The 23355-nt window shown below is 42.2% G+C and overlaps 1 protein-coding gene across 1 annotated transcript in view; it reads left to right on the top strand.

The window, feature by feature from the left end:
* The window catches only part of Cdh17 (cadherin 17), a 57189-nt gene extending 34391 nt beyond the window's left edge, over window positions 1-22798 (top strand). Inside the window, exons 10-18 of the mRNA XM_090338704.1 lie at window positions 4611-4826; window positions 6399-6475; window positions 9127-9318; window positions 10823-11067; window positions 12334-12464; window positions 15905-16144; window positions 20095-20211; window positions 20362-20475; window positions 21881-22798. Coding sequence (XP_090194830.1) covers window positions 4611-4826; window positions 6399-6475; window positions 9127-9318; window positions 10823-11067; window positions 12334-12464; window positions 15905-16144; window positions 20095-20211; window positions 20362-20475; window positions 21881-21981 — 1433 coding nt within the window. The 3' untranslated portion in view covers window positions 21982-22798. The remainder of the gene's footprint in view (window positions 1-4610; window positions 4827-6398; window positions 6476-9126; window positions 9319-10822; window positions 11068-12333; window positions 12465-15904; window positions 16145-20094; window positions 20212-20361; window positions 20476-21880) is intronic.
* The last annotated feature ends 557 nt before the right edge of the window (window positions 22799-23355 follow it).

Raw genomic sequence — 23355 nt, 5'->3', positions numbered from 1 at the left:
TGAGAACTGTTCTGACTAGAGTGGGATGGAATCCCAGGCTTGTCTTGATTTGCATGTTCTTTATGGACAGGGTTGGTGAGCATCTCTTCATATATTTACTTTTGCTTCTTGTGAGAAGCATTGATTTACCTCCTTAGCCCATTTATTAATTGAGTTACTGCATTTTGTTGCTGAGCGTTGTGTATACTCTGTTTTTTTTTAACTTGTCAAGTGCTTGGAAAAGATCTTCCTTTCTTGGCTTTTTAGCTTAGTGACTAAATCATTCACTTAGCAGAAGATTTGCTTAATGTTATCCCATTTGTCAATTCTCTCTCCTATTTGTTGAGCCTCTGGAATTCTACTCAGGAATTTCCTGCCTGTGCTGATAAATTTTAATGTTTCTCCTCCTCTTTCCTGTAATGATAGTTTCAAGGCTTCAGTGTTACATATACTCTGCTTCTTTTTTCCCCCCTTGCCAGTCCTGGGGCTCAAACTCTGGGCTTGGTCACTGTCACTGAGCTCCTTTTTGCTCTGAGTTCACACTCTACCACTTGAGCCACAACTCCACTTCTGGCTTTTTTTTTGGTAGTTGCTTGGAGATAAGAGCCTTGGCTGGCTTTGAACTTTGATTCTCAGATCTCAGCTTCCTGAGTAGTTAGGATTGCAGGCGTGAGTCACTGGTGCCCGGCCTCTGCTTCTTGATCCTAATCACCCTGTACCATTAACCCTACATCCCTTCCCCAAACCAGTCTCACCAAGTTGTCTTGTTCCATTTTCACACATGTGTATAAAGTATCTTGTCTTCCTCCTCCCTATTTTTCTGCTCCTTCCCAGTGAGGCGTACAGCCCAGATCAGAAATACTTTAAGATCCTATTTTTTCTTTTTTGCTAGAGTGCATCTTAATTGTTTGAAGGGATTTTGCCCTAGGTTCTCCCACCTGCCTGGTGGAACTTTGCCAACCATAAGTGCAATCACCACTACTGTTAGTATGAGGATAATATCTCACTTACTCCTAAGGGCTCTATAGACCATGTCTGTATCCTGAGTACATACACCAAGTTGTATCATTTGCAAGGTTTTCCCCTGAATAATCTTACTTGACCCCTAGTAAGATCATTTCAAAGAGAGGAAAGGTCATCAAACTTGCTAAATAACAAGCATTTATACCTAATCAGATACTCCACAATAATAATACAATGAAAGTTGAATTTGACCCACGAGCAACTTCTCTAGGAAGCTAATATTTCAGTAGACTGGTGGATGAAGTTGTCTCATCTATGTTTATCCTTTTGGTCATACCTTCATACCTTCTTTTGTTTTTGTTTTATCTCATAATCAAAACTTTAAGTTTGGGGGTGGGATTTCACCTTATCGTTTCTGGGATTTTATGACTTCCCTGGATTGGGGACAGCCTTTACCTATTTCTCAGTGGTATGGGGCCCATTGGCTGAGCAGGATGGCATTTCTTGAAATTTCTGAGGCTCCCAAGCGTAGCCGTCTCTTGTGATTATCATTGCTAGTGCTTTGCTAATCATTCAGGCAGGTGCTGTTGTTGCTGTTAACATATTCATCTTTTTGTTTTAAATTTTTTACTCCTCTCGTTATACGTCTGACGCAGAATCTGTTTTTCTGGCACCTGGGCCGGGGCTTTCTCAGTCTATGATCATTCTTTTCCTTGTTGTCAGGTGACATATGAAAGCTACTTCGATACTTATCATCCGTACTGCTCAGGTCCTTTCTATTTGCTTCAGTGCTAAGTCTTGATCCAAAAGGAAGAATTAAATGACAGGTTGAAAGAATAATCTTATCACAATAAGAATTGAGTAATAATAGAATGAGTAGAGCAGTGGATTAGTACTTATCATCCTCTGCGGAACTTGGGGATGGTCTGTGATTCTGAAGGTGGAAAGTTCAGAGATTTAAAATCTTTCCTGCTGCCACCTCAAGTCTCTTTTCATTAGGCTGAACGTATGATGTGTTTGTGGACTGTTGCTGTATGTGGAATTTCCATCGAAACTTCAACTAGTAGACATTTGTTATCTCATAGTTTCTGTGAGTCAGGAAAGCAATCTAGATATAGCTCAGAGAGAGACAGAAAGTGGTAATGAGGAAGAGAGAGAGAGAGAGAGAGAGAGAGAGAGAGAGAGAGAGAGAGAGAGAGAGAGAGAGAGAATAAGCATCATGCAAGCCAGTCTTTATTTCTATAATCTAATAACCAAATCTTGGCTGTGCCAGCCCATCATTTATACCATATTTATACAAGGAATTTGTATAAGGCCCTGCCTCCCCAAAGTATTCTGGGTGCTTTCAAGTGATGCTAGGTTTGCCTCTGAATGGCTTGGTCTGCCACTTGTCCTAGCTCAGTCACTCAGCGGCACGGTGCTCCTGGAGCTCTGGCTTTTGCAGGAGTCTTCTTGCTCCCACTAAAGGGGTGCTCCCGGATGCCGATGGTCCTCACGACGCTGCTGACAAGTAGAAGTTTCCTGGGGCGTGAGAGAACAGTGCCCTGTGTCGTACTCACTTGCTGAGTGGAAATATCTGAAGCAGAGCTGCGCAGACACCCGTGGATCACACAGTTCTGCAGGGCATCCTTTTATCGCACACAGATACCTTCCTTACAAGGACTGCACACCCCATAGAGATCAGCCAGTCCTGGTGGATTCAGAAATGGTTGTAGCTGCTGCACTGGATACATCTTCTCTTCTGCCCCATTGTTCGCCCTGGCCCATCAACCCGGTCCATGAGACACACATGCCTGATCAGTTCTAGTGAAGACTCAGTGTAGGCACTTTCCTTTCCCAGCTCACCAAACCAACTGTCTCCCTGTCTCCCTGTGAGGCAGTGTATCCAAACTAGTAGGAGACATGCAGATAAACTACCTTTAAAATGGTTGGATTTGTGGGGCACTGATGGCCTGTAATCCTAGCTTCTCAGGAGGCTAAGATCTAAGGATTACAATTCAAAGCCAGCCAGGGCAGGAAGGTCCATGAGACTCTTATCTTCAACAAACTGCTCAGAGAACACTCTTATCTCCAGCAAACTCTGCAGAAAAAGCCAGAAGCTGCACTGTGCTCAAGTGACAGGACACTAGCCTCCAGCCTTGGGCTCAGGGACAGCACCCAGGCCCTAAGTTCAAGCCTCAAGATCTGCACAAAAACAATGTGGTGGATATACCTGCAATACCAGCACTTAGGAGTCTGAAGTAGAAGAACTATGAATTAAAGAAGAAAGTGCAAAGTGAGACATGAGACCTGTCTTTAAAAAAAAAGACTGGAATGAATTCAAATCTTGATTCTTAGGTAGGATTCTTAACTTATGTTTAAAAAAACCTCACAATTTCCATTTCATGGAACAGGATGTTCTGGAACCTCTCAGAACTCACCCAGAGCTGGCAGAGCCCAGCCATTGTCATTGACCTCTGGTGCTCCCTGACTGACAATCATGGAATAAAATACTTGGGTCAGTGCATGCAGCATGGCAAGCAGGGTGTGTGTCTGTTCCTTGCCCGGTGCTATCTTTTGGGTGGAGTCATTTGATAAATTACTGTCAAGTTCTTTGAAGTTGGTCTTTCCCTATTTACTTCAACCATGTGATCTGGATTTGAGTGTTCTAGCGTTGATGTAATGAATCACCACATACTTGGTGGCTTAAAACAAGTGAAAATCATCCTTTCTCAGTCCTGGAGGCAAAATAAAGGTTCCAGTCTCTAAGGGAGAATCTTTGCCCCTTCTGGCCTGCATTGGCTGCTGGTAGCAGCATAACTCTGATTTCTATCCTCCTTCACACCATTAACTGCTTTTTGTGTGTTCCTATGTCTTCCTTTATAAGGATTTAGAGGTTACTGTAAATCCAGAATGATTTCATTTCAATATTCTTTACTAATTCCATCTGTAATGTCCCTGCTTTCAAAGAAAGTGTGATACTGAGAATATGGGGAGATGTGGGTTGGAGGGATGCCATGTCCTGAACTGTGTCTCTCAGATTCATAGCTTCAAGTCTCATCCCTCTGTATGGGCTGAATTATGCCCCACCCACTTCATACAGCAAAGCTCTAACTTCCAGTCTTTCAGAATGTGGTTCTCTGGGCCTTTATGGAGGAAATTGAGGTAGAATGAGGTGCTTATAGTGGGCTCTTATCTAATCTGATTCATGTTTTATAACAAAAGGAAATTTGGACACAAGGAAACAGAGAAAAGATGACAGGGAGGCTTAGGGAAGGGAAAGCCAGAAGGAAGCCTCAGAAATTTTGTCAACACCTTAATTTAACATGCATCCTCCAAAATTGAGGGGGAACCCCCCCCTACAGATTTCTCTTGCTTAAGGGCCTTGGTCCAAAACACTTTATGGCAGTCCTGGCTAACTAATACACATCAGAGAAAAGGTAAAGGAGTTAAAATAAAATTAAAAACATTTTTCCACTAATCCAAAACAGTTCCATGTGTTTCCTAGGGCCTTGTTTTTCCAGTGAAACCATTTCTTTAGTCTTTTAAAAACTGGGGTGTATTGAATAGCATATCGTAAAGCGAGTCATTGTGAGACTTCCATGAATGTCGTGTGATTTGATTGTATCCGTGAAACAATTCAAAAATATGTCCCACGGAACCTGGTTTCTTTCTTTACTTGTCCTCAGGTAGCAGTATTGGAATCTTCACCGCCCACGACTTGGATGAAGCAAACACTGCCAATAGTGTTTTAACATACAAAATTGTGGAACAAACCCCCAAAGTTCCTATTGATGGACTCTTCATGATCGAAACATATGAAGGGAAGTTCCAGTTAGCCAAACAGTCCTTGAAGAAGCAAGATAGTCCTCAGTACAACTTAACCGTAGAGGTGTCCAATCAAGGTGAGTATCACATTTGCTGTCATAATCACAAGTAACTGCTCTTCTTCTGTTAGGAGTGGCTGGGTACTCAGCTACCTTGTATTGTTCTGTTGTCTGCTCCAGTGACTGGAATCTTACAGAATGGTGCCATTTAAGAATTCTTCGCTTCCTGTGTGAAATGCATGTAACACATAGGTGTTTATTTTCATGAAGGCCAGCAATGCAGTACAAGCAACACTGCTCTGCTGGATTTTGTTGCAGAGCAATTGTTAACCTAATAGCTAAAGATCTTCCAGGTATATTCTTGGGGCCACCATGATTACAAATGGGGAAATGAGTTGTAATTCCTCATCTTGCTTTTGGATTCAGAGGGAAATGGGTATGAAAGTGGAGAATTGTGTCTTTGGAGAAGGTCTAACTTCGCTCATCAGTTTCAGTATCGGGAGAAATTCTTTCCTACTTCTTGCACACTTTAAAAACAATACTTCTCTGCATATCACAAGACTTTTATGGATTCTTAGACAAATGTGCACAGATACACAAGACCTTTCTTCCAAGAGACTCAGAGCAGTGTGCGCAGTCTCCTAGAAGGCTAGGAAGCTTTTGAGTTAGCACTAACTCAAGTCTTACAGGAGGAAACAATTCAGTAACCATTATGCTAGGGAACACAGGTTGCATATATGGAAAAGAAAAACACATCATTCTTCCTGTGTTTCACACTCCTCTTCCTCCCATGGATGTAAATATCCTGGGAGAACCTGAGTCTAGCAAGTCCCAATGCAGAGGGTTTGAAACCCAGGAACTAGACAGTTACTGAAGCTCAAATCCTTGTTTTGCACTGTGACGAGGTGTAGTAGAACTGAATCTATTAAATCATCCCTGTCATGATGAAGTGACAATTTTCCACTATTCGCTATCTATTCTTTCTTCAGTTATTGCGGTTTGGTTTTATTTGGGGCACCTGGCAGGTGTTGGGGATGCACATTTGAGTAAGACCCCGTGTCTTTCCTGAACGGGGTGCTCGTTTTGGGAGAGGACCTGGAGATGTGAATCAATAAATGGCAAGCTCTTCTGGGTCCCACATGCTCTCAGCCTTCCCTGGGGGAGACTAATTGTGCAACTTCCTTACCAGGAGAGGAGGGACAAGGTGGCTTCGAGCCTCTCCCCCACAGTGGGCAGAACTGATGCAGGGTGAATGCATTCAGAGAAGGAAGGACAGCCTGCGAGACATCAGAGCAGGCGTCCTGGAAGGGGAGCTTTGCCTTAGACTTTGAAGACCAGACATTTTTCACCAAAGGAGGGTGCTACAGAAAAAAAAAAAAAAAGAGTGGAGCTTGACCAGCACTATGCCTTCCTTAGGATGGGGCAACGGGAATCCAGGGGAAAATTCTGTCACATCTTTCTTCAGCTTCCACCTTCCTCTTGGAGTCCAGGTGGGGAGAAGAGAACCCTTCCTTTGCATAAATTACATGTCAGAGGTGAAGTGGTAGCTATGGCTGTCATGTCACTTGGCAATTTTTCTGGCAGAGTTCTGTATTTGCTATGTGGTCTATAGTGAAAATATATGTCTATGATGTGACTTTGGTTTTTCAGCTTTCAAGACCCTCTGTTCTGTTCAAATCAACGTGATTGATATCAACGATGAGATTCCTGTCTTTGAAAAATCAGATGTGAGTAGTTATCTCTGTTGGCTGTTTCTTTACTTGGTTCATTACTGGACCCATACTTCTGCAATAAACCCACAGACAATAGTTAAGAAAAAAAATGACAAACATTACAGCCTGGGTCAATGCACCAATAACGAACTCAGACACCATCCTCAGTGGCAATCTTCAGGGAACAAAAACAATCACTGTCCTACTATTGGTTGATGTCTGCTGATACAGTCTTACAAACAACTCATTTTTTCCAAGGACCACTTAATAGAAGGAACTACAACTTTTGATGAATTGAAAGGAGTTGAGTGGCCACTTGTGGTTTGTTGTTATAGATTTTGTGTAGAGTAGAACAATAAATATGTTAAGTCTAGGTCTCAGTATTTGAGGGGGAGAATGGTGAAATAGGTGACATTGATCAAGATGTATTGTACTTATAAACTGATTTATTGAATGGTAAATGTCAAAGATAAAAGAAAGTATAATTACATATAATTTAATATTTGAAATATGGGCAGGTATAACTCATTTTATAATAATTGACTACAAGGAAAGGAGAAGAAAAATGGCATATTTAGCTTAAATCAAAGACAGCATGCATTTGGGACATTTGCAAAAATCAGGAAAATTGGACATAAAGAACATTAGATATTGCAAATGACTGTGTTCTTGTCTTGGTACAAGCTGTAAACTTGATGTGGCTTTATCATTACTTCCCTTTAAAGGGATGTCTTAACTTATTAAGTTTGAAAGAGAGACAAGCTCATTTGACTAGATCATTATGTCATGTTGAAAGCCAGCTACGAGGCAGCCTAGAGCCCTCTGATGCTGTTCATAAATCAAATTAGGGACAAAGCTGTGACAAAGAAGGGAATTGATTTATGACAGGGCTCAGGATAGTAAGAGGTGTGATTGAACACACCTTGTGTAACAGGCCCTGAGGTTAAGCAAGCATGAAAGAAAGAATGAATTTCTTCTCATCCTCCACTCTCTAGGCTGGGGTATTTAACCTTTTCTCTGTGTTGTGATTTCCTGCATTTCTTCCAGACTGTAGTTAAGAATTCTGCTTTGAGAGGCTCAGATCTTACAAATGCTGGCTACGGGGAAAGTGATTCTTCTTCTTTCACTGCCCCATCCTCTCCTGGACCCTTCCAGTGACTATCTTATAAAATCATAATGCTAGGATAGCTGATGTGGGCAGTGTCCAGGAGAGAAGGAAAATGCTTTGGGTCAGTCCTGACAACAGCAGCTTTGGAGGTAGACATACCTGAGTTTGCAGCCCAAGTCTGTGACGCCCAGCTGTGTAATCTTGTCTAGGTTTGTTCCACCTAATTCTTTGCTCTCTGTCCAGTGGAGCTGGCAGTGAAGCGCCCTGCTTGGGATGTTGGTGGCTTATCTTTTTGAAGTACTATGTAGCAGACATGCAGGGGCTTTACTCTGCATATATAATTATCTCTGCTAATCCCCACAGACAGAAACTAGATTCTGTTATTGTCTCCATTAGACACATGATCAAACTGATGAGTGACCTAATATGTTTATTACTCAACTAATGACTGGTAAGTGTAAGATTCATTCCTAATTCCTTGACTCTACAGTTCCAGCTCTTAACCTCTATTTCTTAGTTGACTTCAAATTTAAAATAATGAGCTGGTGCCATTGGCCTAAGGCTGTAATCCTAGCTATTCAGGAGACTGAGATCTTGCAGTTTGAAGGCAACCCAGGTATGAAGGTTTGTGAGATTCTTGTCTCCAAGTAATTCACAGAAAATGCTAGAAGTGGCACTGTAGTTCAAGGGGTAGAGTTGTAGCCTTGAGCAAAAGGAGCTCAAGGACAGTGCTCAGAGTTGAAGCCTCATGGCTGGCAATCAATTAATTAATTAAGACTGTATGTACATTAAGCATCTATCACATTCTGGGCGTTTCAGTACATTATAGCTATTTATTTATAACGTTACTATCATGACATTTATAGTTGCTAAACATTGGAACCAGGTACCTGTGGCTCACATCTATAATCTTAGCTACTCAGGAAGCTGAGATCTGAGCGTCATAGTTTGAAGCCAGTCTGAACAAGAAAGCCTGTGAGATTCTCCAATATGAAAAAACCAGAAATGGAGAGACATGGCTCAAATGGTAGAGTTCTAGCCTTGAGCAAAAAAGCTCAGGATTGGGGCCAGAATTTGACCTAGTGGTAGAGTGCTTGCCTAGCATGCACAAAGACCTGGGTTCAATTTCTCAGTACCACATACAAAGAAAAAGCCGAAAGTGGTGCTGTGGCTCAAATGGTAGAGCTCTAGCTTTGAGCAAAATGAATCCAAGAAAAATGCTCTGAGGACTGGCAAGGAAAAAAAAAGCTTAGGATCAGTGCCCAGGCTTCAAGTTTGAACCTCAGGACACACACACACACACACACACACACACACACACACACACACACACACACCATATTGGATATGGAAAGGGTAATCTGTTTTAGAATCCTGCAAGTAGGTCGTTGAAATGTTCCCATGGGTTTGAATCTGATGGTTATTAAAATCTATAGCAACATGTTCATCCATAGGCAAAACACACTTGGAAAATATTGATGCAAACCATGATAGGCTTACCCTTTGGCAATTATATTCTATGACAATGGACACTTTCATTTCTCCATTGCTACCTTAGTATGGGGAGCTGACTCTTCCTGAAGACACAGCTGTTGGGTCCACCATCTTAACCATCCAAGCCACTGATGCGGATGAGCCAAATACAGGGAGTTCTAGAATCCTGTACCGTATTACCCAGGGAGACAGCGAGGGAAGACTCAGAATTGACACTAATCCCCAAACCAATGCTGGATATGTCACGGTTCAAAAGGTAAGTTGCACATTTGCAGAATTTGTCCCCTTTTGACTTATTTGTAAATGTGTGAGAAACACTCAGCAGAGGTTGTCACCAGCAGTGACAGTAGTGGCCTGTCAGGGCCTGGCCCACTATCGTTCCTATTCCCCAAAGACAGAAAGTCAAGGTTCTAGTTTGAGTTTGTCACTAACTGGCCAAGTATGCCCAATTAGCTTATCTAGTGAATTAATGTTAATATATAATAGAAGGGGCTAGGAATGTGGCTAGTGATAAGAGTGCTTGCCTAGCGTGCATGAAGCCCTGGGTTTGATTCCTCAGTACCATATAAACAGAAAAGCCACAAGTAGCACTGTGGCTCAAATGGTAAGGTACTAGCCTTGAGCAAAAGAAGCTCAGAGACAGTGCCCAGGCCCTGAGTTCAAACCCCAGGACTGGCAAAAAAATAATAATAATAAATAAACAAATAAGATACATAATAGAGGAAATCAATTTTGGCATTAATGGGATTTGATCTTAGAACCTTGACCCTGCTAGGTGGATACTCGACCTCTGAGCTATGCCTGCAGCCCCTTCTCAGCAGTCCCATCCTCACCCCTTGTTTTTTGTAGAGCTAAGGGTGAAACTCAGTGCTTTGAACTTGTCAGGCAAGGGCTCTTCCGCTGAGCTAAGTTGTTTTTATGACAGTCATGTCCTTTGAGCTAGCATATGTTTTCAGGCCCATGCTTGGAACTTTCCAGAACTGGGAACTTAAGATTTTCTGTTTTGGTCCGAGACCAGGACTTGACCTGTTACTCGCATTCATTGGCTGGTACTCGACCTCCCAAGCCATGTCTCCAACTCCTTAAGTATTTTCTTAATCAACTCTTTTCATCTTAGATAGCCCTAATTGTTAAGTACTTCCTCATACTAAACCAAACATTTATAATTTTCATTTCTGGCTTCCTGATTTTCATTCCTGGTCCCACTTGCATGACTTGAATGAAGAACCAATCATCCATCTTCAGTGCATTGTGTCTGCTCACCTCTCCCTCTTTGTATGATTGATTCTAGGGTATTTTATTTGGGGCTCAGATCCTAAGCCCTCCCCCTCCACTCCCATGAAGTCATTCTCCACACAATGCTGAGCTCTCTGTAGTCTGAGCATTTCTGAACTGTGGTCTAAGCACCATTCTGAGAATGTAAATGTGTAATGGGTTCAGTGAACTTGGGTTAGCCTTCTTCTTCTAGGAGAGTCATCATGCACATTAAACTATGCAAAGTCCTGATAATCCCACAGTGAAGACCCTTTTTTTTTCCTTTTACAACTTTTGTTTTCTCTGATGTCTAATCCAGACCACACATAGATTGAAGTTTGCTTATCTAATGTTGTGAAGACCCTTTTATGGTTCTTTTATCCCCTGAGAAGTATGTTTTGCTCATAGCTCATTAAGAAGTGCTGCTCTGCGTGAGGATTTTAAAGAATGTATAGGAAATGAAGCTCTTCATGGAGATAATCCCTCTTCTTTCCAATCCTCCACAGCCTCTTGATTTTGAAACAGCAGCTGTTTCTACCATCACAGTCCAAGCAGAGAATCCCGAGCCTCTGGTGTTGGGTGTTGAGTACAACAGCAGTTCTTTTGCCTCGTTCAAACTCATTGTGACAGACGTGAATGAAGCCCCCGTCTTTCCCCAAAATGTCTTCCAAGAAAAAGTCAGTGAGGATGTGGCTGTAGGCACAAAAGTGGGCAACGTGACTGCCAGAGATCCTGAAGGTCTGGACGTAAGGTACGGAAAGCAGGGCTAGCAGTGGGCTGGGGCCACAGTCAGAGGGGTGGAGGAGGGCTGGGTTCCACTGACCACACAGACCTGACAGCACTTTCCCACTCCGCATCATTTGATGGCTGCCTGTGTGATGGATACCTGTTTGCAGGTATCGCTCTCCAAACCACATGTATCCCAACAATGACCCAAGGGACACCCCTCGTCCACCTTCTGCTCTCCATCAACATCATCTTCTGAAGACTTCTGTGGTTTCGTAGACATCTCTGGATGTCTCGTGGTTGTTTCTCCATGATATTTACCACCTTTCAATGGAATTTCCCTATTTATCTCCCCCATTGGCCTAAGAGCCCATTTTAATATATCTTTCCCTTGGTCCACTGCCTGATGTGAAACACTCAACTGATGTTTGCTGAATGTGAGATTTGTGCGGCGTAGCAGTCCTCATTTCATTTCACCCATGCCTCACCACTGGGGATTCAAGTTTCCTTTGAAAGGGTGATTTGCTGAGAGATTTTAAAAGATGCTTCTGTATTGCTTAAATTTGAATTATTTAATTGCTAGGAAAATTTAAGTTTTTCATTTTTTTACAGAGTTTGTGACAGGCACTAACACCATGTTATAAAGATAATAAATGCCCATTTTGAAGAAAGATAATAGGCAAATAGAAATTACAGGGAAAATGAATGATCCAGTGTGTGTGTGTGTGTGTGTGTGTGTGTGTGTATGTGCATGTGTGTGCGTGTGTTTTGCCAGTTCTGGGACTTGAACTCAGGGCCTGAGCACTGTCCTTGGGGTTTCTCAAGGCTTGCATTCTACCCTTGAGTCACAGCACCACTTCTGGCTTTTTCTGTGTATGCGGAACCAAGGAGTCAAACCCAGGGCTTCATTCATGCTAGGTGAGCACTCCATCACTAGGCCACACTCCTGGTCCCCCAATATGTTATTAATAACATACAAATGAGGGCCGGAAGTTTGGCCTAATGGTAGAGTACCTGCCTAGCATGCACAAAGACCCAGGTTCGATTCCTCAGTACTACATACATAGAAAAAGGCTGGAAGTGGTGCTGTGGCTCAAGTGGTAGAGTGCTAGCCTTGAGAAAAGCTCAAGAACAGTGCTCAGGCCCTGAGCTCAAGCCCAGGACTAGCAAAAAATAAACAAATAACATACAAATGACAGTGCTGTTCAGGTTGTATGGTGATGGACAAACTATCTTTCCATGCAAAGTAATGTGGGTTTTTTCTTCCCCTGCTCTTTCCATTTTCATGAAGGTATTCACTGAGGGGTGACACGAGAGATTGGCTCAAAATCGACGCTGTCACTGGTGAAATCTTTAGCGTGGCTCCGCTGGACAGGGAAACTGAAAATGTGTACCGAGTGCAAGTGGTGGCCACTGAATTAGGTGAGTGAAAGGAAATAAAGACAGCACAAATAATAGGAATATAGATTATCTTGGGAAAGATCAATAGAAATGAGAGGGGGTGAAAGAACCCAATGAAGTCAAATCAGCTTGGCCTGACCAACCTTAAAGCAGAAAGACTTGGTACAAAAGCATAGGGCAGTTTTGTTTAAGGCAAAAACCACCTGTGCTCACATGGGCTGCTTCTGGGCAGGGTGGTCCCTAGAGCTGGCCAGGCTTCCAGGATGCAGCTCACTCTGGCTTCCTGCATGGGCCATAGCCTCTTCTAGGAATGTTGCAGTGTCTCCTTGAACTCACTCAGAGGTTGTGGTTGTCTCCTGGGTGATCCTTCAGACCAGTGCCCTGCTGTGTCTTGTAGATCCTCAGCTCTCACCCGTTTGTTTGTTTTTGAGACAGTCTTGTTATATAGCTCAGGCTGGCCTGAAACTCATGGTCTTCTTGCTCTAGACTCCCAAGTGCTGATCTTATTGGAGTGAACCATTGCAGTCAGCTGAGATCTCGGATTTTTTTTGTGGGGGGTCAGTCATGGGACTTGAACTCTGGGCCTAGGCATTGTCCCTGAGCTCTTTAGCTCAAGGCTACCCCTTGAGCCACAGCACCACTTCCGGTTTTCTGGTGGTTAATTGGAAATAAGAGTCTCATGGACTTTAGTGCCTGGGCTGGCTTTGAACTGTGATCCTCAGACAGATCTCAGCATCCTGAGTAGCTAGGATTACAGGCGTGAACCACTGCGACCACCTCGTCTCAGATTTTTTTTTTGTCACTTTTTTTTTTTTTGCCAGTCCTGGGCTTGGGCTCAGGGCCTGAGCACTGTCTTTAGACTTTCTCAAGGCTAGTGCTCTACCACTTGAGCCTCAGCACCACTTCGGCTTTTTTCTGTGTATGTGGCACCGAGGAATCGAACTGGGGTCTTTGTGCATGATAGGCAAGTACTCTACCACTAGGCCAGACTCCCGGTCCTGGCCTCAGACTTTCTGAAGAAGAAAAATGTAATTTTGTGTATGTCAGAATCATCTGGCCTGACTGCTCAACAGCAGTTCTCAGTCTACACTTGGAATAATGATTGACTGTCCGAAAGGACCTACGTATCTGTGGCTTGATGAAATAGAGTGAACTTTGTAAAGGCAAGGTTGTTATACAGATAAGCTGTAGATATTTGAACCATCCCTGTATAATCTTTGTCTCAAAACTCTGAACGTGGATTTCTAGGGACTTTTTCCAAATTAACATAAAAATAAACTCACAGGAATAATAGCATGCTAACCAGGGATCAGCCTGATATAAAACATTGAGTCTCTTACATCTATCTGGAATTTTTCAATTTACCACTAAATAAATAGTTTTAGACTAAAAAAAAAAAAATCCGTTAGCATGTAAAGTCCAAAATTGGGGGCTGGGAGGGGGAAACAAAGAAAAAGGAATCATAAAAATGGTCCTTGACTGTGAAGGATGAAGAAAACTGAAGTGGGTAGAAATGTGGCACAGTGGACCAGCATGAGAGAGGAGTTGTCTGACACTTGGCTAAACTTAGTACATTCCACTACCACATTGTGTATGTTTAACTTTTATTTTTTTTTTCCCGATCGTGGGGCTTGGACACTGGGCCTGGCCACTGTTCCTGAGCTCTTCAGCTCAAGGCTACCACCCTACCCCTTTGAGCCTCAGCACCACTTCCAGCTTTCTATTAGTTAATTGGAGATAAGAGTCTCACAGTCTGGGTGCCCGGAATGGCTTTGAACTGCGATCTTCAGATCTCGGCCTCCCGAGTAGCTAGGATTATAGGTGTGAGCCACCGTGCCCGGCACATTTAACTCTTAATTTAAAAGCTTCCAGGTAATTTGTAGATAGTTTCTGGCTGGGTGTTTGTGCTACCAACTGCCCATCATCCGCTGGGGCTCACCATCACTCTAGGGGTACGCTAGGGGAAGCTGCATGGACTGAGACCAGGATCCAAAAGGCTGCATCACTTCTAGTTGTTGGCACTGAGATAATAAAGTAAATAGCTTCAAGAACACCAGTAGAGATTTTTCCCCCTTTCGCTGGTTTAAGAGTGTTTACGAATCTAGAAGACAATTGAGAAGAAAACAGAGCTTACTGGAATCAAAGTAGGAGCTAGGAAACAGAATTTACTGGAACTGGAGTGGAGTCAGACACTGTAGAAACAGAGTCCATGTTTGATGTCAGCGAGAAAGCAGTCCGTGTTTACACTGCCCTGACAGCCCTGTGCTACACACCTCCCATAATAACTTACTCCTCACCCCACACCAGGAGGTTGGTTCTGTAACTGCCATGTCTTGCTCACTGAGAAATGGAATCCCTTGCCTAAGGTCACAAAGCTATCAATGGGTTCTGCAGAAGAGGACAAGGCTTTTGTCCACTGTCGTAGGACAGCGTTTGTGCATCTATTTACAATTTCTTAGGACATTTTGTTTGTAATTGGAATAGTCACAGAGTCACATGTTTTTCAGCAAACAAATGAGGCTTAGAAAACTAGCTTCTTATATGTAAGGCAGTGGTAAAGAGAGAGAGAAGATGCAAGTGATACCTGGAACCCCTAGACTGGAGTCTTTCCATTGCTCTCCAGTTGAGTATCTATGGGTGAGTCGACTACACAGCATCTCTGAGCTTCAGTCTTCCCATCTCTACGGAGTTGTTTTGCTATAATAGATGTAAGCTGCTGCTGTCTACCTCTTTGTAAATATTAATATCCTTCATATATTATACATACACCATATATATGCATACATATATATTTATATATGTATATATTTGCCAGTCCTAAGGCTTGAACTCAGGGCCTGGACACTGTCCCTGAACTGATTTGTGCACAAAGCTAGCACTCTATCACTTGAGCCATGGTGCCACTTTTGGCTTTTTCTAAATAAGAGTCTCAAGGAGATTTTTTCCTGGGTTGTCTTTGAAATGTGATCCTTTGATCTCAGACTTCTGAGTATCTAGGATTATAGGCATGAGCCACCAGCACCCAGCTAAACATTTTTTAGTGTGTGTGTGTGTGTGTGTGTGTGTGTGTGTGTGTGTGGTATATTTGTGCCAGTACTGTGTCTTGAATTCAGGACTTAGGTATTGTCCCTTAATTTTGTTGCTCAAGGCTGGCACTCTACCATTTTTTAGTGATTAGTTGGAGATAAGAATCTTACAGATTTTCCTGCCTGGACTGGTTTCAAACCAAGATCCTCAGATCTAAGCCTCTTGAGTAGCTAGGATTACAGGCATAAACCACCAGTGTCCAGCTCTCCTTTAGACCTTTTTACTCAGCAATAAAACCAGGTCTTTGACACTAGGGGTCTCTTCTTTCCACTGCCTCAGTAGATTTGACTGAATATTTTCGTAAAAAGCAATGCTCTTTGTTGTTAAGGACAGTGAGTACGCTGACACTGCATTTTGATCACTTCTCTTCATAGGCAGGTCCTCCTTGAGCTCCACATCACACTTCCACCTGGCACTTGCAGACGTGAATGACAACCCGCCCCGCCTAGCCAGAGAGTACACTGGCTTCTTCTTCTGCCATCCCGTCTCTGCTCCCGGAAGCCTCATTTTTGAGGCCACGGATGATGATCAGCTGTCATTTCGGGGTCCCCAGTTTACATTTGCCTTGGGCAGCGAAAGCTTACAAAGGGACTGGGAACTTGCCAAAATCAATGGTGAGTTGTCAAATGCACACAGAGCGTGTGATGGATGGGGTGTTTGGTTTTATTGTCCTTGTGGGTTTTAGAGCCACAGCTTTCTCACAAATTCCAGGAAGTCCATCTTCAGAGACTGTACAAGGCAAGTCTTCCAAGGGGACAAAAGCCTTGGAAGAGGGGAAGATTGTTAACATGTAGCATCCTGCTTAGTGTAGGGGGCTATCTACTTGTACTAAAAGCATGCGGGTTTTTCTGTGTTGTCTGAAGAGAGTTTCTATTTTCTTTTTGCTTTAGGTTATTATTATAATTATTGTCTTTAAGTAGTTGTACAAAGGAGTTGACAGAGCAGCTTATGAATACAATGCATCTCCATCAATGGCATCCCTTTCAACATTATTTATTTATTTATTTATTTATTTATTTATTTAACCCTTTCAACATTCTCACCCACTGCTCCCAACCCACCCCCTCCCTCATTCCTTTCATGTCAAATTGTCTTGGCTATGTTGTTGGAAACCATGTAGTAACATATATGAGTATCTAACTTCAGAACTTCCTGCCTCATTGGGCTCTGTCTTCACTACTAAGCTCTATGGTGAAACTTGGTTTTAGCTGGTGTAATTTCCCCAAATTTGTTGTTTATTTTTATTTATTTTCTATTTTAAAATTATCTCTTTTTATTGTATTTTATTGTTGGAATAATGTATAGAGGGGTTACAGTTATATTCGTCAGCTAGTGGGTGTATTACTTCTCAAAACTTGATATACCTTCTCATGTTTTTGTCCCCCTTTTCCTCCCCACACCCCCACCCAATCATCTTGTTTTCCCCCATCCCTTCCCTACTTCAAATAAACAAATAAATGTATATAAAATATACCAGGCAACAAAGTCAGATACAGTACCACATGAGATTAACCATAAGGGAAAAAAACAAAAAAGAAATAACTTCACATAGTACACTAAGAACAACAGTCAAAAAGATAAACCTCTTGTTTTCATAACCTAGACTTCATTTCATTTAGTTTCATCTTGTATGACCATATATACATAGCTTTTGGGATCCTCTGCTAGGAGAATCCTGGGTGAGGGAAACCATGGAGCCTATGTTCCTTTGGGTCTGGCTTACTTTACTTAATATAATTTTTTCCAAGTCTTTCCATTGACTTACAAATGGGGCGATGTCATTCTTTCTGATGATAAAAAAAAAAAAAGTATCTTTAAGGGGCCAGGAGTGTGGCCTAGTGGTAGAGTTTTTGCCTAGCATGCCCTGGGTTTGGTACCACATACACAGAAAAAGCCAAAAGTGGTGCTATGGCTCAAGTGGTAGAGCTCTAGCCTTCAGAAAGCCCAAGGACAGTGCCAAGGCCTTGAGTTCAAGTACCAGGAATGAACGATAGCCTGATTTTTTAACCCATCCATTGGATTTTTTGTATCAATATTTTTTATCTTTATAAGCTAATTTGGGTCTTTTTCTTATTTTCCGCATCTGTTCCTAATCTTCCTTCATGAACATGGAGAATGTGACTATAATAACTATTTTCTTAGCTTTGTCCATTATATATGTCTCCTATATTATTTTTGATATATTTAAACTGATTGGTTTTCCTCTTCATTATTTTTCTCATTGCTTGCTTGCCTGGCAAATTTGAAATGTCAAGCATTTAAATGCTATTTTGTATTCTCATAAATATTATTGAGTTTTACTCTGAAATGCAGTGATATTACTTGGAAATAGTTTGGTGCTTCACATATGGTGTTTAAGCTTCATTAGCCAGGCCCCAGGCAGCATTTCTTCTAAGACTAATTTTTTCCCAACTGCTGAGACAAAATTCTTCAAGTCCATCTACTTCATGAACTATGACTGTCCATAGTGCCCCTCTGAAAACTACAAGAGTTGTTCTAATTATCCTTCCACATTATTCTTTCTGATGCTTTGGGTTGTTCTCTCATGTATGTGCTCTGACATGAATTGAGCTGAGGGTGTGTGGAGGTCTTCATTGTGTGTGTGTGTGTGTGTGTGTGTGTGTGATCCTTGTTCTTGTCCTCTCCTTCTCAATCCACTTGTAACATTTACTTCCTGCTTCATTGTCTCAACTCAGGAGCATGCCTGGGCCCCGTCTTATTCTGAAACCTGGATACTTTCCCTAGCTAGGGAATAGTTATAAAACTTACATCATTTTTTTTTTCTTTTTACAGGGACCATTGTCCTTCACTGCCTAATACCATTTTTTTTTTGCTGATGTTTGTTTTGTTTTGATTTGATTTGATTTGTGCCAGTACCTGTTCTTAAATCAGGCCCTGAACACTGTCCCTAAGCTTGTTTCACTCAAGGCTACTGCTCTACCACTGGCACCATAGCTCCACTTCTAGCTTTTTGGTGGTCAATTGGAGATGAGTCTCTTGGATTTTTCTGTCAGGGCTGGCTTTGAACTTTGATCCTCAGATCTCAGTCTCCTGAGTAGCTAGGCCTATATGTGTGAGCCACGAGTGCCTGGCTCCAATGCTTTTCAATCCTTAGTTTCTTATATTTATTCTTTTTGTTGTTCTTGGTAGGATGATGAATCTGGCCCCTGTCATCTTTCTTTTCTGGGAATGGTACTTTTAGGCTATAATAGTTTTCAAAGACTGAAAAGCTTACTCAAGACTTAAAAAATTCTAGGCATAAATATGATTTGGGAAGAGTATGAGAAAAAGATCAAAACTATCTTTGGAAATGTGAGACTTGGTGCTATTTTGTACTCTTAATTTTTTGCCAAGGAGGAAAACAAAAGAAATACCCTGAAAATCAAGTGACCACCACACATTCCCTAGTTCAGGGTTCATGGGGTCTCTTGAGGCTACAGGTTTCAGAACCTACCATATCACTCAAGGCAGATTTGAAACTGAGGGTCAGGTCAGTAGGTGCATTATCACATGATTAAGTGTTGATACATTCATTTACTCGTTACAATTTATATCATACAAAGCAATACTTAATGAGCTCTTGTACGCATGGATACTCACAAAGGGTTGCAAGTTTGAATTACTGAATGTATATGTTCCTAGCCAAAGTCAAGCAGGGTGATAGTCTTATTTCAAGGCCACACATTCTTGTCCAACTTGCTTTCTCAAGGATGGTGAGCTCCCACATGAGGTAGGCCTCTAGCCTGGCTTTTGGCTGGTTCATTGGAGATAGTGTCGCTCAGACTTTTCTGTCTTTGCTGGCTCTACACCATGATCCCCCATGTCTTAGCATCCTGAGTAGTTAAGGTGCTGAGTAGTTAAGCCATGTCTGGCTTGATTTTGTTCTTGTATTCAAAGAGGAGAAAAGGGCTGTTTACTGTTCTAAGTGCAAGAAGGTGATGATGATCCTTACGGAGGAAATCCTAGTTAGCTGAGCCTTGGGAGAGCAACAGTCACGTGCTGTGGTCCAGTGTTGAGGGCCAATGTGAAAGAGTAAACATTGGTATAGTTAAATAAGATGCCTTTAAGCAGAAACAGACAGGAAAAGGTATATAAATATATATATATATATATTCATTAAAATGTGGCAATGAAGGCTCACAGGAACCTAACCCTGTAGTTCCCTAATGAGTAAATGTCCAGCATTCTCTAATTCAGTGTTTGAGGGTAATTTATAGAAATAATGAGAACTGATTGTATTTAGTATTCCTTTCTACCAAAACATCCTGAGTTGAGCACTTAAAGGATCCGGTACTGCCTCTCCTCCTCCTTCCCTTCTGCTTCCTCCTCTTCTCCCTTCTTCCTCCTCCTCTTCCTCCTCCTCCTCCTCCTCCTCCTCCTCCTCCTTCTCCTCCTTCTGCTTCCTCTTCAACATACATGTGGGAGGATGTAGGTAATACATTGATAGACTTAACTCCTATCCAACCACTTTCTAGTCTACTCTAGTACACAATGAAAAGGTGACTTTTATTCTCATGAAGCTAGGAGATTAAGCTTTGTTTTCATTTTTTTCCCATTCTGACAGGTAGTAGTGCCAGACTTTCCCCCAGGCACACAAACTTTGAGGAAAAAGTTTATGAGATCCCCATCCGCATCAATGACGGGGGCCGGCCACCCTTGGAGGGGACTGTCTCTTTATCAGGTAGGTACTTTGTTCCAGGAAACATAAGGATAGTTACTGTCAGCATGGGATGTTTAAGGGACCTCTTGTCTTTGATGTAGGATTCTCTTCTCTAGCTGTTCACTTGAAAATGTACCCTGCCATACAGAAAATGTGTCTTCTGCTTTTCAGTGACTTTTTGCAAGTGTGTGGAAGGAAGCTGCTATCGGCCAGCAGGTCAGCAGTCTGGGAAACCCACGGTGGGCATGGCGGTCGGTATACTGCTGACCACCTTTCTGGTCATAGGTGAGTGCTGCTTCCCAGATTCAAGGATTTCTGTCCCTGGCCTCAGATATGTGAGTTCATCTTAGAGGTTGATCTGGTAGCTACTCAAATGGCAACCTAGCCAGTCAGCCACTTCAAACTTTCTTGGAAGACATTGCTTTGGAACCAACTTTTACCTGTCACATTTATTTGATTTGCCAAATAAGGTGTATTCCAAAGAGACTTCCTGTTTTTCAGTGTTTCTTAACAGTAACAAGCCCTGAGATAATTAGGACATACAGAGGAATTGTTTAGTATAATGACTTGCAGTTTCAGAGGTTTCCCTCCATGACTGATTGGCCTGTTGCTTTTGGGCCCATAGCAGCAGCACCTCCTGTCAGGGAGCAAAGTTGCTCACTTTGGGGCCAGGAACCAACAAGCCTTTAAGGACATTCCCCCAAATACCATAAGAGCTCCACCTAGGTCCCACCTTTTCAACTTTCTATCTTTTCTAAATAATGCCAACCTGGAGACCATGTCATTAGCACATGGTCCTTTGGGAGACACTCAAGTTCCAAACCCAGGCAAACTGTAAAACATCAACTGTTATATTTTAAGCCACAATTCCAAGCTTCCATGATGAGGGAGAATGAAATGCAGTTTCTATGACCTTGCTATGCATCTGACCCTGGGCTTCAGAGTACAGACCAGCAGAGCAAGGTCAGCAGAGATCTTTCAGTGTCGCAGAGGTCATGGTCTCAGTTGCCAGTGTGTTGGGATGGGTAGAATTTGGCCTTCCAGTGGAGCTGTTGATATACCTGAAATATGCATTTTTTAAATGGTTGTTTGTTAAAGTCTATTATTTATGCCAGGATTTTCCCTGTAAACTTGCTAACAGGTAATGTCTTTTTAGTAATGAGCACCTTTTCCATAGAGGGTAGTTCAACCAATCCTAAGATACACAGTATAACTTTCTAAGAGTTCAGAGGCAAAAAACAGTAGAAAGCTCAAGCATCCTAATGAAAGTTCCTTAGATGTAGACATAATGAAAGCATGCTATGGGGAGGTGAACAGGTCCTAAAAGGTCTCTGGCTATTTTGGTTGGACTTCTGGCTCTAGGGAAGGTGTGTGTATGAAGTTCAGGACCGCAAATGCATTCTTCTCAGAGCTCAGAACACAGATCCTGTATTCTTTAAGATAGGCTTGGTGACAACCCCCAGTTGGATACTATTGGCATTTGATGCCATACTGATACTAAGTGTAAGCGTACTTATCCAAGTCAGCCAGTGCCTAGGGCCCCACCTTCACTTGAACAACTTTGTTGAGCCACAAACAAAAAAAATGAAGCCACGTGAGTCAGTTTTTCCTCCTAAGACATTAGTTTATAAGGGATTATGGTAATATATTGGAAGATTCCATTTCTTTGACCCTGGGTTTTCTCTTGTAGGTATAATTTTAGCAGTTGTATTTATCCGCATGAGGAATGATAAAGGCAAAGATAATGTTGAAAACGCCCAGTCACCTGAAGCCACCCCTCTGAGACGCTGAAATTGAAGAGAAATGGTAGAGTTCATCCATCAAGTGCTACTTCAGTGACCAGCTGTTTCATTTCATAATTCTATTTCCCATCCAACATGTGTTCTATAATTTTTTATAGCTATTCCCTCTTGCCCTTTAATATTTTATCACTCTAGATACTTTATGTGTTATAGACATTAGAGATATTTTGTATTTTCCCATGACATTGTTTTCCCCTTTGCAAAAGTTTTAGCTATTTAACCCAAACCAAAACTATGTATTTTTCCCCTTTGGGGAAACAAATGAGCTGATTAACTATTCTGTACATGTCTGCTTTATTACAGAGCCGCAACTGTTGTCTCCCATAGAACTTTTGGGCTGCTGTTTATGATTTTTCTCATTCCCTCTTATAGCCCCTTTGGTCAGCGTCTCCTTTGGTATCTCACCGAATCCAGACCATTTGTCAGACCAAAGAACAAAGTGAGCTCTCAGCAAAACAATACTCAGGCAACCTGGTCCCTGAGTATGAGCAGAAACTCTTCTAGGTTACTGCTGCTCATCCCTTTAGCCCAGTGTGGCTGATGTGGCTCTTCTCTGAAGGGGCTCCAATCTGGGGAGGATGTGAAGCTCCCACTGCATCCAGCACAGTTGCTGATTCCATGAGGGCCACCATCAGAGGCCTGGGTGTAGACCTGCCACTGCCTGGTCCACTTACTACCTACCATGCTTACATGCTACGCATGTTACCTTTATTATATATGTTAATAAAGTTTTAGTTGTTATATATTTAACACATGAGGAAAATAAGGAAACATGAAAGCGGTGACCAAAATTGAGAATAAAAAATTGTGTTACTATTTCCCTGATCTCTTTGCTATTTCTTTTCATTTGTTAAAGGAAAAGGACTAGAAAACAATAGTTCTCTACTCTTGATCAGAATTTCCTACTTGCCCTATAGAACCACCCAGGAAGAGGATCTTCAATGAAGTAAAAACTACTAAATTCTATTTTCTGTTTTGAAGACCACAGTATTGTTTTCTTATTATGCTGTGCCTCAAAAGTCTTGTCTTAGCTGGGCATGGTGGCTCACACCTGTAATCCTAGCTACTCAGGATCAAGGTTCAAAGCCAGCCCAGGCACAAAAGGACCTGAGACTCTTATCTCCAATTAACCTCTAGAAAATGGGAAATGGGGTTTGGCTCAAGGGTAGGGTGGTAACTTTGAGCTGAAGATGTCAGGGACACTGCCCAGGCCTAGGGGTAGGGCGATAGCCTTGAGCTGAAGAGCTCAGGGACAGCGCCCCGGCCAAGTTCAAGCCTCATGATCCACACACAAAAAAGTCTTTGTCTTTTCACACCATGTTCACTGAGGCCCCATATGCTGTAAGGGTCGCTTCAGGATCAT

This window comes from Megascapheus bottae, chromosome 9, assembly GCF_031878675.1.
Source record: "Megascapheus bottae isolate mThoBot1 chromosome 9, mThoBot2.hap1, whole genome shotgun sequence".
Taxonomy (NCBI): Eukaryota; Metazoa; Chordata; class Mammalia; order Rodentia; family Geomyidae; genus Megascapheus; species Megascapheus bottae.
The sequence above is the reverse complement of the archived record's forward strand: the minus strand, read 5'-3'. Positions and strand labels throughout refer to the sequence as shown.